The sequence below is a fragment of the Vipera berus genome (genome assembly GCF_964194415.1).
Source record: "Vipera berus genome assembly, chromosome: 2".
NCBI classification, from domain to species: Eukaryota; Metazoa; Chordata; class Lepidosauria; order Squamata; family Viperidae; genus Vipera; species Vipera berus.
The window spans coordinates 72,562,155-72,579,189 of NC_138203.1; the positions used below are offsets into that span (position 1 = coordinate 72,562,155).

A 17,035-nucleotide genomic window follows, 5' to 3' on the forward strand; every position below is an offset into this window, starting at 1 on the left:
TCTAACATTTCTTAATAGAAGATCTTTGTGAAACAACAAAGGCCAGGAGACCTAGTTTTGAGTTTCTTTGTGTTTATATCAAAACTATGGGTTCCTGCATTTTCATTCTTTGATTATCTATATTACATGCTGTATGGTCCAGTAGCCTTAAAATAGTCATTACAGTAGTTCAAGTTGTTTTTACATTTCACGCAGACATTAAAAACAGCTTTTGCAACTGCTCCAGCCACCACTGATATAGATATGATGTCCTTGTTCCCAGGAATTCTGGCCATTGATAAGGGGCTTGGCTGCATGTCTTGATACTGAAGAAGGAGAGAGAAGAGCAGGGTTATTAGAGTAGGGGCATGGGAAGGAAGTGTTGGAAAGAGACTCCACCTTAAGTGGCTTGTTAAAAGTCTACCCGATAACTTTTACAGTTTTTAACCTTCCAAGGAAGTTTTTTTGAAATCTGAATGGTTCTCCATTCTTGAATTGGCCAGCTATGTGGGGCTGGACAACAACAGCATTTGAAAATTCCTTTGCATGAAATGTTTGTGCAACGTGTGTGTGTGTGTGTGTGTGTTGTTATTCAGTAGTAAAAAACTATGACCCAGTTCACTTTTATTTGTTTTAAAGCATAGGCTCTACTGAGTTCAAAAGGATTTGCTGTCAATAATCCATGTGTAAAGCAATCTCAAGAGGCCAGGAGATAGTGAAAGAGACTTGGAACTGACAAGTTCATTTAATTTTTTTTAAAATTTTCCGTCTTATATCCTTACCTACATAGGCTTCAGGCTCGAATTGCACACAGAATTCAGGAATTAGAAAATTTGCCTGGTTCTTTACCTCCAGATCTGAGGACTAAAGCCACAGTGGAGCTGAAAGCGCTTAGGCTACTGAATTTTCAACGCCAGGTAATTAACTGGGGGAAAATATATATTTGTTTGTGATTAGATACTTAGGCCTTTATATTTCAGTCATTCTATTTTAAAGCTAAAGTGGCGTACCAATGAATTTTACATGTTTCGTGTGAGCTCAATCTATAGAAGAGAAGCACAGCAGCTGAAGATGATGCTGTCGTGGCACAGTGGTTAGAATGCAGCATTGCAGGTAACTCTGCCCACAGCCAGGAGTTCAATTCTGACCAACTCAGCCTTCTATCCTTCTGAGATGGATAAAATGAGGGCCCAGATTGTTGGGGGAAATTCGCTGACACTGTAAATCACAGAGAGAGTTCTGTAAAGCAGTATGGAGTGGTATATTCCAGTGCCTCTTTTGTCTCCCACATAATTCCCTGTCCTGCAAGGGTGAGTTTTCATTTCCATGGAAGAAAAACAGAAATGTCCTGGTCATGTCCTTGGGATAGGCTTTCCTTGCAATGTGCATGGAACAGAATATGACACCAAAGTATCTTAATGTACGAAAAGCATTAACATATGTAAAAAACAATGCAAAAACAAATTTATTAGGCAAAAATTCATATAAAATCATACATTAGGAAATGTACATTAATGTTTGTTAATTTGTGTGTGTGTATTTGTGTGTGTGTGTCTATCAAACAAAACATATACTTTTGAAAAAGGTTGCAAACTGATTATGAAACAAGAAGGAACAATTTGGAAACAAAGTGACAGATTTATCATCAGCAGTTACAGGATCTTCCAGGGTCAGAAGTTTTTTTTTTCTTTGTGTATATTTCTGTGCATGCTTGTCTTCGGGCCAGCAGCACTTCCTGTAACATTTGGCACAATTTATCTTATTTTACTGTCATAAAATAGGTTAAGTTTAAGGAGAATGTTCTTTCCACGTTTACTATTTTTATTTTTTAATTATTATAGTTTAATGACTTAGCATTCCACCTGCTATACAATATGGACCTCATGCTGAGAATAAGTTTAAGTTTAAGTTTTAAGTTTTATTGTATTTGTATACCGCCCTTCTCCCGAAGGACTCAGGGCGGTGAACAGGGCATACATAAAAAATACGAGATACAAAAATTAAAAAAGAATTAAATAATAGCCCAGTTAAAACAGTCGGTAACAATATACAATATAAAAATCCCCATTAAAACCCCAACATATCCCCATCAGGCCAGGCCGGCTTGTACAAATAGATGGGTCTTCAGACCGCGTCGGAAGGAGCGAAGGTCAGGTGCCGTCCGGAGCTCGACCGGCAGCTGATTCCATAAAGCCGGAGCACCCACAGAGAAGGCCCTCCCCCTGGGGGCCACCAGCCGACATTCTCTGACCGGAGGCACCCTGAGGAGGCCCTCTCTGTGGGAACGCACAGGGCGGAGGGAAGTTGACGCCGGCAGCAGGTGGTCCCCGAGGTACTCCGGACCCATGCCATGTTTTATTAGTTTTATTGACTTCTCTTTTTTTTTGTTGCGAACCCGATCACAACAAACAACAGTGGAGTTAAAACTTAAAAAGAAAAACAGAACAATAAATACATACCTAGCCGTCTATGAAACTAAAATCAGACAGGAAATTAATTTGACTCTATAGCTCCACTTTTGATGTAAATGCCAGGACTGAATTGGTAAAGCCTCTTTTCTTTTAAAACTTAAGCACTACCTGGTAGATTTCTCAAATTCAAATTAACTCGCTTGATCGAGAAACTTAGATTAGAATCTGGAAGTCCCGTCGCAATTATATTAGACAGCCAGAAGAAAAAGGAAAGAACGCTTTGAAACTCTTCTTCTTTTCTTTCTGGTTTTTTTTTTCCTATCAGTGCAATTTCTCTGCTGAGACACGATTTCCTTTTAAAATGCTGTCTCTTCTGCTTCACAGCTGCGACAAGAAGTAGTGGCGTGCATGCGTCGCGACACAACTTTGGAGACCGCTCTGAACTCTAAGGCATACAAACGCAGCAAGCGGCAGACTCTGAGGGAAGCCCGAATGACTGAGAAACTTGAGAAGCAACAGAAAATAGAGCAGGAGAGAAAGCGTAGACAGAAGCACCAGGTATTTTACTCTTCAATGACTTTGGGATTGTTCAGTTTGTATGTTCGTTTGTTTTTGCCCACTGCAAGTGGGTTGAATAACCTGCCAAGGGTCCACTCATTGCTTTTTTTTTTTTGGTATCTTGCTGGATATGCTGGCTTGGCTCTCATAACTCTGCAGTCCATTTGTCAGTGAATGGCCATGCAGAGATTGGAGGAAGATCCAGCTGCTTCTTTTGTGTCTCGTGTATTAGCATAATGAGAAAGAGACACAATGAATTGGCAGCTCAACACATAAGTTGGGGAAAAATCTGAAAGGGTTAGAATTTGCTGACACAGAGGAGTCCGCAGGATATCCAGCACTTTCATCAAAATGGATGTTGTGCCATTGTGAGACGAGCTCCGTCCCATTCATCCACGCATGCGAGAACTCAGGGCACGTACAAAAGGGGCGGAGCATTGGCACAACACTGTTTTTGTCATTTTGCCAGAGTCTCCCCACATATATTGCTGTGCTGAAATGCATTCCTGATTGTTGAAAATCTGTCAGCTTTTTTGAGAAAGTTCACATTTGTTCCCACCGTCACACTTCACTGATGTAAATCGTGTTAAAAAATAGTCTTCCTTGGATCCAAATGGCACAGTGTGATGTTCCATGTTTTTTTTTCTTCTGGTTATTGATATGTAACAAACTAATACAATGCAGAAGCTCAGTACTTCTGGATCTGGCAGGAAGGGAATCTCTAGGATTTCAGTCTCTCCCAAATCTACTAGAAAGTATCAGAGATTGAATTGGAAATGTTCTTCAGGTAGAGCAGGTAACTCTGCTGCTGAGTTGAGGCTTGTCCTGATACACATTTCAGGAAATGAGGCTGCTTTATACTTCTGGTTCTTTTTGGTGGATCCAATATTTGGTGTAGTTTTTGTAATGAGAAATTATGATGTAGAAATATAACTAATGGAATTAATAAATATTGTTTCCATTGGTTGGCATGTTAATAGACATTACCTGTTGCGTGATTTTTTTTTAAAAAAATGAAAATATCAGGAACTGAACTTTGGATTTTCTTTACACAAGCTATGTCCTCTTTCTGAAATAATCAATCCATAGTCGATCTCACAAATGCTAAATAGCTTGTGTCCATCAGAGGATTTCAACAGGGAGATTTCCTCTTCTGCATTTTAGATATGTCTGAATTGAACTTTGAGATCCTCACTGAGAATTATAACTCCAGAAACAATGACTAAAAGTAGTTCTTAACAATGTTTTTGAGCTGGATTAGAAACCACATCCTTGGATACACAGAGAATGGAGGTTCAGAAACTCACCAGGCTGGATAGGCTTTGAGCCAAACAGTTGCCACGTGACATGTCGCAACATATCGTGACTTCACATTGTTGGAGCTGGGGTGGGCGCGGCCTCCGCATGATGCAACCAGCCCACGGGCTGCCCTAGAGCGTCTTCCTTGTCCTTCACCAAAGAGAACATCTCTCCTCATCATGGCTACAGCCTATTAACTACTACCCAGGATATACCAAATCCAATTGCAGAATATCATGACTTGTAGCTTTTGTATTAAAAAGGTTCAAAAGCCACTGGCCTTTGAAGAAAGAGACTTTTTTTAAAGCCCTGTTTCTCAAGAAATAGTTACCATAGAACCTGCTCAGTACAGAAGCCAGAGGGGTCAGATACTTTAGCTTCTGCAGTAAGAAAAATCTAGTGTCTGCTTTCAAAAAATTGCCTTTCAAGAAACTGGCAGCTGCTGAAATAACTATATATCAAGAGAGGCAGGAAAATAGGGAGGTAAAGTTGCATTAAGGTTGCTAAGCTTGTAAGCCGCCCTGAGTCTTCGGAGAAGGGCGGGATATAAATGGAATTAAAATAAATAAAATAAATAACTGAGCTACATAAATTGAAATGACCACTAAATGGCAGCAAAGAATTGGAGTTTGTTGCCTCTCTTTGCTGGCATGTGGTGATTATCTGGATTTTTGCAAACTAAATATGGTAATCCTAAAAGACTGCATCAGAAACCTAAAGATTGCCATGAGCCAATACTGTATGTATGTACACATATGCCTACATATGCATCAAGCCTTTCAAGTCAGTCTTGACTTCTGACAACTGATTGGATAGTCTCTGGAGTTTTCTTGGCAAGACGTTCGGAAGTGATTTGCCATTTTTGCATCCTAGCGGCTAAGAGAGAGAGAGAGAGAGAGAGAGAGAGAGAGAGAGAGAGAGAGAGATTGGCTTAGAAATAACCTAGCTGGCTTTGTGCCTAAGGCAGGACTAGAATTCACACTTCTCCAGTTTCTATCCCACTGCCTTTAGCCACTAAACCGAACAGATGATTGAACAGCAGATTGTTATCTTTGATGGTCCTGTTAAAATATAAACTACAGTGAGCTTTCAATAGGCAAATTAGGCAATTCAGCAGTTATTCCAGATTTACTTAAACTGCATTCCTGCGGCTTTTTTTTTGAATAGACATGTATATTTAGCCTTCATATGTTTTGAGTATCCATCCTAGCTTATTGTCTACCTAAACTTGCTATTTTTTTATTTTTTTTGCAGCATACATCCTCAAGATGATATATTTATTATTATTTTTTTTATTTTAATTCCATTTATATCCCGCCCTTCTCCGAAGACTCAGGGCGGCTTACAAGCTTAGCAGTAACCTTCATTCTATGTATATGCCTGCTTATTAGGGTTTTCACACACACCCCAAGTGGCATTATTACAAAGTCAGCTTAATTGCCCCCAACAATCTGGGTCCTCATTTTACCTACCTCGGAAGGATGGAAGGCTGAGTCAACCTCAAGCCTTCAAATCCATTCCAAATTATTTTGCTAAAACTAAAAGGGGAATATTACTAAATACCTGAGTTGTAATCCTATTGAGTTTAGTACAGTTAACTTAAATTTAGCTTTATTCCCCCTACTTTCTTTGTTAGTTCTATGTTGAGGAATGTTTGGAGTGCAACCAGCAACATACTTCTGAGAAACCATAGGTAGCCATTTGTCTTTAAATTCTCAAGATCAGAAACAGCATAGTACTCCAAATTCCATCAGACATAACCAGTCTGGTCGATATTGAGGACTGATAGCAGTCTGTCCTCATATAGAATGCTGCTTGCTACCTACTGCTGTTCTGCATTGAATAAAAAAAAATATTGGTTTCATGTACTTGAGTTAAGTGCTTCTGCTTTTGTTGGTCCCTTGCCCTCAGTTACTACTTTTGTTTTAACAGGAATATCTCAATAGCATTTTACAACATGCTAAAGATTTTAAAGAATACCATCGGTCAGTGGCTGGAAAAATTCAGAAGCTTTCCAAAGCTGTGGCTACTTGGCATGCCAACACAGAACGCGAACAGAAGAAAGAAACAGAGAGGATTGAGAAAGAACGAATGAGAAGGCTGATGGTAAGGTGTGATGCAACAGTTATGGAGACTGGCAAAATTAGTCTTGTTTTGGGGCTCAGAAGAGAAGCTTAAAGGAAAAGTTATATTAAGCCTGTTTCTTTAGATTTCCTTTAAGTATTTCAATCAAAATTACGGGAGTTAAGGAAGAGATACGCCTGCATTTAGAGGCAAGTTAATTTTTGTGGAGGCTGGCCTCAAAATAAATAAATAAATAACATGAACATAGGTGCAGCAATTCATGACAATTCCAATGTACATTAAAACGCCTGGCAATAAAAGTGTATTCACATGCCTTCGAGTTATCAAAGAAAGCTTCAAGGGAGTGTATCCCAAGGACAGCTTTCTTAGTGGAATCCTGTGTCCCCCCCCAACACATTTCCCTTGTTACGTTGGATTACATGAAGAAAACAAATGGGGAAATGCTTCTTATACAGTTATCTGAACCTAGTGCCCAGACATACTGAGATGATAATTTGATATTTTAAATAATATTTCATTTTTAGACATTGAAAGTTGCTCAGTAGAATTTTTGGTCATACCACAGCCTTTCTTTCAAATTCTTTAAACTATATTATTTTCCTTCCCTTTCAGATACATTTGAATCATACTAAAAATTAAATGTTTCAGTTGTTTTCTTCTCTCAGGCATGTTTTGAAAAAGAGTGGTATATCAAAACAGTAGTTTGATCACAATAAGCATTGGGAGGTCATTGTTATCAATGGCATGTGTTTAATTTAATTTTCAACCCAAATCAAGATTTTATTGTAAACTCCACACAGTAAGGGGAAAGAAATATATTGATAGTTTTACCTGGTATGTTTATTCTCTCCAAATATTATTAAACTGCAAATCCCAAATCAAAGCTTGGTTTGATTACTGCTAGAAATTGTGGAAGATGAAGTTCATAAACATTTGGATGCCCTCATATTGCCCATCTTTTCCCTAAAAGAACAGTAGAAAATAAACGACTCACTAAACTCTCCACTGGTGCTTTGAGAATCATCACCATCTTGTGTGTTTTAAATAACAATATATGTGATCAGTTGATATGTCACCAGTAGATTAGGAATTACAGTTTAATTTGTAGATCTGATTTGTAACTGCATTTCCCACTGCCATTGAAACCATTGGGGGGTCCAGCCTTTTGGCTTGCCAGGGCCACTTTGAGTGAAGAGGAATTGTCTTGGACCGCACATAAAATATATAATTAATGTATGTATATAAACAACAAACTTCATTTTAAAAGATATTTTTATACAACCTTATGGGGCTGCAATACTAGCTATTCATGACCACATGTGGCCCATAGGCCACAGGTTGGACAAGCCTGATTTAAACTAAAACATGCAAACTGCTCCCTTCCCTTTGAACTGCTCTATGGTGGTCAGGCAGTAAGCTTTGACGTTACTTGAATTTTCATTTGCTCATGCCACTAGGCTGAAGATGAAGAAGGCTACCGCAAACTCATTGATCAGAAAAAAGACAGGCGTCTAGCCTATCTGCTGCAGCAAACTGATGAATATGTGGCCAATTTGACAAATTTGGTGTGGGAACACAAGCAAGCACAAGCTGCCAAAGAAAAAAAGAAGAGGAGAAGAAGAAAGAAGGCAAGTATAGAATTCAGTTGTTGCCAAAAGACTTTTAAAGAAATCTCCTGTTACCCACTTGCTTTGTTCCAAAGCATTTTTATAGAAGGTTTTCTCAGGTTTTTTTTAAAAGGGACATTTGGCAGATAATAATAAGTATAAAAAGCATTTGATCTGTTATGCCAAATTCCTCTCTCCAGCTCATTCCAAAACATATGGGACATGTTACAAACATTACTTAAGTAGTGAATTAGAAAAGTGGATCATTTTTCCCCCTCCAAACCTTGCCACCTGGTGGAATGAGGTTGGGGACGAGAGGATCAGACTATAAAATTAACTCATTACACATACTTAAATTGTGTCTGACCCTGCATCTCTAGACTAGTTACTGCTAACTTTATTTTGTTTTATTTCCCAAGCATGACGTAAGGATTATCTTAACACACAGGTGCCAAACTCGCCTCGTCACGTGATGTGTCGCAATGTATCATGACTTTTTTCGCATTGTTGGAGCTGGGGTCGGAGCGGCCTCTGTATGATGCAACCGGCCCGCAGGCCGGCAGTTTGACACCCCTGTCTTTAACATCTTTAATTTGTAATCTCCAAAGTTTCTAATTATAATCGGCACACTGAATTTTGCTCAGGCCATAACAATATACTTTGCCTCCAATAATTTATGTACATAGCCCAGTGTTTCTCAACTTCAGCAGCTTTGAGGTGTGTCAACCTAGTATGTGGGCTAGGGGATTCTGGGAGTTAAAGTCTGCCCATCTTAAAGTTGCTGTGGTTGAAAAGTATTTGACATAGAGAAACAAAAGGTCACTCGAGGGAGCTAATATGTACTCTATACTTTAATCATCATCATCCCAAAACAATCCCCAAACAAGTGGAGCACCACTTGAACACCATTGGCATTGACAAATTCGCCATTAAGTCAATTGCAAAAGGCGGCCTTACTAGGAACTGCTTCCATCCTGTGACTTTTATCTATAATACCATCAAACATCCACATCTGCCTTCCCCAGGTCCTTGGTAAGGACTTGATAGGTAGACAAAAATGCCAAATCCAGTCTGAACATCTAGCTGTGCGATGATCATCAATAATAATAATAATAATAATAATAATAATAATAATAATAATAATAATAATAATAATAATAATAATAATGGTTGGAAGGGACCTTGGAGGTCATCTAGTCCAACCCCTTGCTCAGGCAGGAAACCCTATACCATTTCAGACAAATGGCTGGCCAGTCTCTTCTTAAAAACTTCCAGTGTTGGAGCATTCACTGCTTCTGGAAGCAGGTTGTTCCACTGATTAATTGTTCTAACTGTCAGGAAATTTCTCCTTAGTTCTAGGTTGCTTCTCTCCTTGATTAGTTTCCATCCGTTGCTTCTTGTCCTGCCTTCAGGTGCTTTGGAGAATAGCTTGACTCCCTCTTCTTTGTGGCAGCCCCTGAGATATTGGAACGCTGCTATCACGTCCCCCCTCACCCTTCTCTTCATTAAACTAGACACACCCATTTCCAGCAACAGTTCCTTATATGTTTTAGCCTCCAGTCCCCTAAATCATCTTTGTTGCTCTTGTCTGCAATCTTTCTAGAGTCTCAACATCTTTTTTTGCATCGTGGTGACCAAAACTGGATGCAGTGCTCCAAGTGTGGCCTTACCAAGGCATTGTAAAGTGGTATTAATACTTGATTCTATCCCTCTGTTAATGCAGCCTAGCACTGTATTGGCTTTTTTGGCAGCTGCAGCACACTGCTAGCTCATATTTAAGTGATTGTCCACTAGGACTCCGAGATCCCTACTTTCCAAACAGACTTCTGAAAATATTGGTAAAATAGTCAAAACCTGAGATGATACAAGCATAAATGTTTGTTGTTGAATACAAATTAAAGGCTTTTGCTTTTATCTTCCTGGTAGATAGATTTTTGGAGTCTCCCACTTCTGAATGCTGCTTGTTCTATCCCTGAACCTTGGAGAAGGGACCTTACTAAGCTGGGCAACTCTTAATGGCAGGGGAAAAAATGGAAATGAAATTACCTACATTTTGGTATACTGCACACGCTCATGTTTCAATGAAATCTGACCATGGCTCATTTTATAAATTATATATTTTTAAATAGTTCTCCTGAAGAAATATTTTCAATATTGAAAGTTTTCAAGTTTTCAATATTTAAAATGGATTAATATGCAAAAAATCACTCCTGTTTTTAAAATTACCCCTTATCCTTTCATATCATAAACATTGATTTTTCTTTAATAAAAGGAGCTGTAAGGTGTACTTCAAGTTGTTTTGTAACATTGTTTAGGGTGACATACAGTTGATTGATTGATTGAACTCAGGATCATTAAAGTTAACACTACTGTCTAATGAAATGTTTTTTTTAATCAGGACAAATCACTCTTGCTAATTAGAAATGTATTTATTTAGGAATATCTTTGATAAGGAACTTGATAATATGAAGTGTTCTAAGTGATTGATGTGCATGTATACCACGATGCCTAAAACATAATCCTTATTATGTGTGGATAATTGACAGATTCGCAGTCTAAGACTGGTAGAAACTTAATAATTCAGGTTCTAATGAAAGTAAGGTAGCGTCTAAGAATTATAAGCAGTTCGAAGCAGGGTGTTTGTTTCTTTTTCTTTTTGTAAAATTACAATGTTCTGGTCTGATAAATCTTTAAAAGAATTGTACATGTGTTATCTAGCCTTTTGGTTACAAATATTTCCTCATCTAGTTTGCTTTCACTTTTTCTTTGCTATTTCTGCATCAAAGGCTTAATGGCTTTCTAACGCAATTTTATATGGTTGGGCATTATTCATATGCATTATATATATAATACGTGGCTGCTTTGTGCTTAACTTCAGTACTCTCTGCATGTGAAGTCTTATTTAAACTCTCAGTTCTGAGCAGCTCTTTAACAGAGCTAATTAAGAAGAGAGGTGTGACATTACAGACCCTTTTAATATATAGAAAGCTCCTTCGTTGCTGAGGTTGCTTACTGTTAAAATAAGCTTTTAGGCAATGCTATCTGCTTTCTGCACCTGCCTGCCACCAGGATTTGCTTGCCGTTGGCTTTCTGCCAGGATTGGTGTAAATAGTTTTCTGTATTTTGTACTGCTATCAGGAAAAGAAGAAAACCAGATAAATAAAAGCCAGAACAGGGTTTTAGCAGTTAGGCTAGAGATACACCCCTGCCCTCTTTCAGGTCTCTGTTGTTAGCTGCGAAGTCGTGTCCGACCCATCGCGACCCTATGGACAACATTCCTCCAGGCCTTCCTGTCCTCTACCATCTTCTGGAGTCCATTTAAGCTCACGCCTACTGCTTCAGTGACTCCATCCAGCCACCTCATTCTCTCTCGTCCCCTTCTTCTCTTGCCCTCAATCTTTCCCAGCATTAGGCTCTTCTCCAGTGAGTCCTTCCTTCTCATTAGGTGGCCAAAGTATTTGAGTTTCAGCTTCAGGATCTGGCCTTCTAAAGAGCAGTCAGGGTTGATCTCCTCTAGGACTGACCGGTTTGATCGCCTTGCAGTCCAAGGGACTCGCAGGAGTCTTCTCCAGCACCATAGTTCAAAGGCTTCAATTCTTTGGCGCTCAGCCTTTCTTATGGTCCAACTTTCACTGCCATACATTGCAACTGGGAAGACCATAGCCTTGACTATACGCACTTTTGTTGACAGGGTGATGTCTCTGCTTTTTAGTGTGCTGTCTAGATTTGCCATGGCTTTCCTTCCCAGGAGCAAGCGTCTTTTAATTTCTTGGCTACAGTCCCCATCTGCAGTGATCTTGGAGTCCAGGAAAATAAAATCTGTCACTACCTCCATTTCTTCCCCATCTATTTGCCAGGAATTGAGAGGGCCGGATGCCATGATCTTGGTTTTCTTAATGTTAAGTTTCAGCCCAGGTTTTGCACTCTCCTTCTTCACCCGCAACAAGAGGCTCTTTAGTTCTTCTTCACTTTCTGCCATTAGAGTGGTATCATCTGCATATCTTAGGTTGTTGATATTTCTTCCGGCAATCTTAATTCCAACTTTTGATTCATCTAGCCCTGCCTTTCTCATGATGTGCTCTGGATATAAGTTAAATAGGCAGGGCGACAGTATACAGTCTTGCTGGACTCCTTTCCCAATTTTGAACCAATCAGTGGTTCTGTGTCCAGTTCTCACTGTTGCTTCTTGGCCCACATATAGGTTTCTCAAGAGACAAATAAGATGGTCTTGGTATTCCCATCTCTTTAAGAACTTGCCACAATTTGTTGTGATCCACACAATCAAAGGGTTTAGCATAGTCAATGAAGCAGAAGTAGATGTTTTTCTGGAACTCCCTAGCTTTCTCCATGATCCAGCGTATGTTGGCAATTTGATCTCTAGTTCCTCTGCCTCTTCGAAATCCTGCCTGTACTTCTGGTAGTTCTCGATCCACATACTGCTGGAGTCTAGCTTGTAGGATTTTAACTTTACTAGCATGTGAAATGAGTGCAATGGTGTGATAGTTTGAACATTCTTTGGCATTGCCTTTCTTTGGAATTGGAATGTAAACTGACCTTTTCCAATCCTGTGGCCACTGTTGAGTTTTCCAAATTTGCTGGCAAATTGAGTGTAGCACTTATACTGCATTGTCTTTTAAGATTTTGAATAGCTCAACTGGAATACTGTCACCTCCACTAGCTTTGTTGTTGCTCAGATTTCCTAAGGTCCATTTCACTTCACATTCTAGAATGTCTGGCTCGGGGTCAGTGACCACCCAATCATGGTTATCTGGGACATTAAGCTTGTTCTTGTATAGTTCTTCTGTGTAGTTTTGCCACCTCTTCTTAATCTTTTCTGCCTCTGTTAGGTACCTGCCATTTTGGTCCTTTATCATGCCCATCTTTGCATGAAACGTTTAGTTACCGTTCAAAGTTACAGTGGCACTGAAAAATGACTTTTGACCATTTTCCACACTCACAACTGTTGCAGCATCTCCACGGTCACGTGATTTACATTGGGATGCTTGATAACTGGTTCATATTTGTGACAGTTGCAGTGTCCCGGGGTCATGTAACCACCTTTTGCCACCTTCTGACAACAAAGTCAATGGGGAATCCAGATTCACTTAACAACCGCGTAACTAATTTAAAAACTGCAGTGATTTACTTAACAAATGTGCGAAGCAAATTGGCAAAATGGGACAAAACTCACATCAAATTTCTTACTTGGCAACATAAATTCTAGGCTCAATTGTGATGAAAATTCGAGGACTACCTGTATATTGTTATGATTGTGTGAGAGACCATCCAGGGTCTATTGAATTAGGAGTGAGATATAAATGTTGAATTGAATGATAAATGGATTAATTTTAGGGACGTAATTGAAATATGAACAAGTTACAGTTTCCAAGGCCGGATATAATTATAGCATTTCATTTGCTGCTTTAATTAAGGGGACAAGTCTGGAAACAGTATACAGTTGGAAAATGTATCATTTTGTTTATACTTCAATATGAAATCAGTGAAAGGAACTGTCTAATTGCACAAAATTCAATAAAGTATCAGGTGTGAACAACCAGATTCACCTGCATAGAGTTCAAACTAGCTACTTTATTTTTCTGTGACCAACAGGAATCTACCCTGACTTGCATCTTTCACCTGGGAAAGACTAGATAAAGCGTAACAGCATTTTTTTGGGGGGTGGGGGTGGGAAATGGAGTTAGACCTTGCCCTCTTCTATTTATGTAGGAAAAGTCCAGTATAATCCCCCTCTGGAACCATCTTCCCGACTGGGGCATTTGCTCCCCAACATCACCTAAGAAAATCACAATTTAAATATTTTTTAAACAGAACTTCTGTTAACTATCCCATCTGTTTTTATTTCAGAAGGCAGAAGACAACGCAGAAGGAATAGGATCTGGACTTGGTCCTGATGGAGAAGTAAGAATTCTGTTTTCTTCTGAGGAAGCATTTCAAATGTATTAGCCTCTGTTCCCATAATGCTAAACCAAATGTTACGTTTTGTATTTCAGTATATAAAATAAATTTGGGAGCAGTGGAGCAACATAGTTAACACAAAGGACTATTTTCCTCAGCATGAATTATACATATTTTTAGAAGGCCATAATCCTGTTTATAAATTATGTTACAGATAACGAAGCCTGTTTGTAACATCTTTTGTCAATACTAGTAAAATCAATTACACAAAAATAAGATCCTAAATTTTAAAAGTTCTTCAACAAGGAATTTTAATCCATATAGTTCTCCCTTGGCCCTGTAATCACTTTCTCATCTAAAATGCTCTGTATTGGATTTGCAAGGGGAAGTAAGAACTGAGAGAAATAACTTGCCTTTAATTTCTCATTAGCAGAAGCATCTTGTACATTTAGTTCTATTTACTGTGTCTAGGCTTGTATATTTATACTGTATTTATTTTAAAATTGTATGTGTTTTGATATCATTATTTTCCCCACTCATTATATTAAAGGAGATTGTAAATACAAGTTTGGAACGTAGAAAAAGATGGATATAAATTAACACTAGCTTAATTGCATAGATGTTCCCTCCTATTGATTGTAAATGATAGATTGAAGTGTGAGGTTACCATTTATGTAGATGCAGCGTAAATAAGGAAAACTTTAAAGAAAACCCTAATGATCATGATTTTTTTAATACAGTATATAATTTGGAGGTTACAGTTGTATAGACTAGGAAATAGTATATTTCATATTAATGTGCATACAGTTGGCATTTAAAATTATATTTTGGAATCAGCTACAAAATATTATCCTTTTGCAACATGAAAAAATATAGTTTTAGTTTTTCCCTTCATCGCTAAATTGGATTATTACAGTCTATCTAATCAGGCACATTTACATTAGTAGATTTACCGTTTGCTTTCTTTTGTCATATGTAATAAGATGGCTAGTAAATTGGTTTAATGCAAGACACTTTGTCCAACACATCTAATTGATGTTTTTAATGAGTATGCTTCTACTTAATGAGCTATTTCACTAATGAGCATGCTAGAATGCACTATAATAACCATAATGTTTCTATGCTGATGTCTTACATTAGAAATATGACACACATTATTATTTGAAACTTTGCTCCAAGATAATTTAAAATGATTGAAATGTTTTTATAAGCCATTGAAATAATCTGCTGTACATTTATATTTGAAAGTAATCCCGCTGCAGTCAGGCTTATTCCACAACACATGCCTTTGCATGTTTTCTTAAAAAGAAAGCCTCATTGAAATTAGTAAGACTAACTTAAAGATCAGCAGGTAAATTCATAGCATTGAATTGAAGTGCCATCAAATTAAGATTGACTCTAAACAGCTGCATAGATAAACTTTAACATGATCTGTTTTCAACCCAGCCTTTTATATCTCTCAATGTTGCATTCATATTGCTGATGTAATTCAGTCCATCCACCATGCTGCTGATCAACTTCTTTTTCCTTTCCTAGTATAATTAACATTATTAACATTCTTAAGGAAGCTTATTCTTTGCATAATGTTTCCTAAATATGAGAGTTTGAGCCTGTCACATTTTGAAAACATTTCCAAAACAACATTCTCCAAGTAGAATTTTGGACTGATTTGTTCTACAATCCGTTTGTTTGTTTTCCTGATATTCTCAAGAGTCTTTTCCAACACCAAAATTCAAAAGTGTCTTGCTTTCAAAATCCAACTTCCATATCCATATAGAATGTTCACAGGGAAAGCCTTACCAAATCCTAGCATGTGGTGTATTTTTTATTGTTAATTTTGATAGTTGATCCTAAAAGGCTGATTATTCTACAATTAACATTAGTTTAGTCTCCCTTCTTTTAAGGGAGACAAACAGGTAAGTCACATGCTTTTTTCCTGTGTTCCTGGATTTTGTAGAGCATTTGCATTTTGGTTATCAAAGTAGTGTCATCAACATAATAGGGCAGGTTATTGATGTTATCCATAGTCAATCTTAAAACCTTGCTCATCTTCTTCCAGTACCATTTCCCTCATTATATATTCAGCATATAGATTGAATAAAGAAAGAAAGGAGCTGAGTGACCTTCTCACTTTCTTGTCAACCTGGAGCCAGTCTTCTGTCTGGTTTAGGTGTCACTATCCTTTGTGTATGTTTCATATGAAGACAATAATATATTCTAGGAATCCCAGTTTATTGAAGACATTCCACAATTCGACCGGATCAATGCATTCAAGGCCTTTCTGTAGTTGGTGCACTACATGTCGATTCCTTTTGCGTATTCTTTGGCTTTCTCATTTATCCAGGGTGCGTCAGCAATAGTGATTCTTGTTCCTCTTGTCTTTTCTAAAAACAGATTGACCATCTGGCATTCCCTTTTCTCAGCAAGATTGTGTCAGATATCCTAAATAGTATTTTGCTAACATGTGAAATAGAGAATTTTATACAATGGCATAAATCTCCTTTTTCTTTGCTATTGGTACCTCATCTAATTTGTTGGCCTATGTGCTGTTGTCCAGATTTGCTGGCATAGTTTGGTTACAACCATTACTGATTCTTCTGTTGCTTGCAGTAATTCTGTAGATATTCCATCAGTTCCTGTAGCTTTCCAGCTGGGTAATTGCTGCAGTGCTAATTTCATCTTCTGCCAGTAGAAGTTCTTATAAAATTCAGAATGTCTTCCAAAGTATCTTAGATGTTGTCATCTGGTTACACTCAGTTTCGATGTACTGCTTCCATCTGTTTGTTCCTTTTTGGCTTAGTCACTGTCTATCCATTGGTGTCCAATTTAAGGTTTTTAAAAGACATCTTTTAAAAAACTTCCCTTGTTTTTGGTCTATCTCCACATTAGTTTTCTCTACCAAAATTGTAATACAGCTCCTTGTCTCTCTTTAACAGTTCTGTGAAATTCTTTGTTAAGTTCCTTCCTGAGATATTTGTCTGTCTTGGCTTCTCTTCTCTTCCTGGCAGCGTCCACCATCTGTCCTGATATCCAGTTTGATTTCTTCTGTTTCTTGGTATTTGGCTGCTTCTTTTCACATTCATTCTTGACATCTTAGGTTTCATTCCTTGGCTTCCTATAAATGTGGTTCAGGCCTTCATTGCCGTTCCCAATGTTCTTGAAAATGATGCATCTGAGGCC

The 17,035-nt window shown here is 38.1% G+C and overlaps 1 protein-coding gene across 2 annotated transcripts in view; it reads left to right on the forward strand.

Moving 5' to 3' along the window:
• SMARCA2 (SWI/SNF related BAF chromatin remodeling complex subunit ATPase 2) overlaps positions 1-17,035 on the forward strand; it is a 117,053-nt gene that overhangs the window by 37,646 nt on the left and 62,372 nt on the right. For both annotated transcript variants that reach the window (XM_081316507.1, XM_081316508.1), the window contains exons 7-11: positions 770-896; positions 2,775-2,948; positions 6,180-6,353; positions 7,790-7,960; positions 13,805-13,858. In XM_081316507.1, coding sequence (XP_081172633.1) covers positions 770-896; positions 2,775-2,948; positions 6,180-6,353; positions 7,790-7,960; positions 13,805-13,858 — 700 coding nt within the window. The remainder of the gene's footprint in view (positions 1-769; positions 897-2,774; positions 2,949-6,179; positions 6,354-7,789; positions 7,961-13,804; positions 13,859-17,035) is intronic.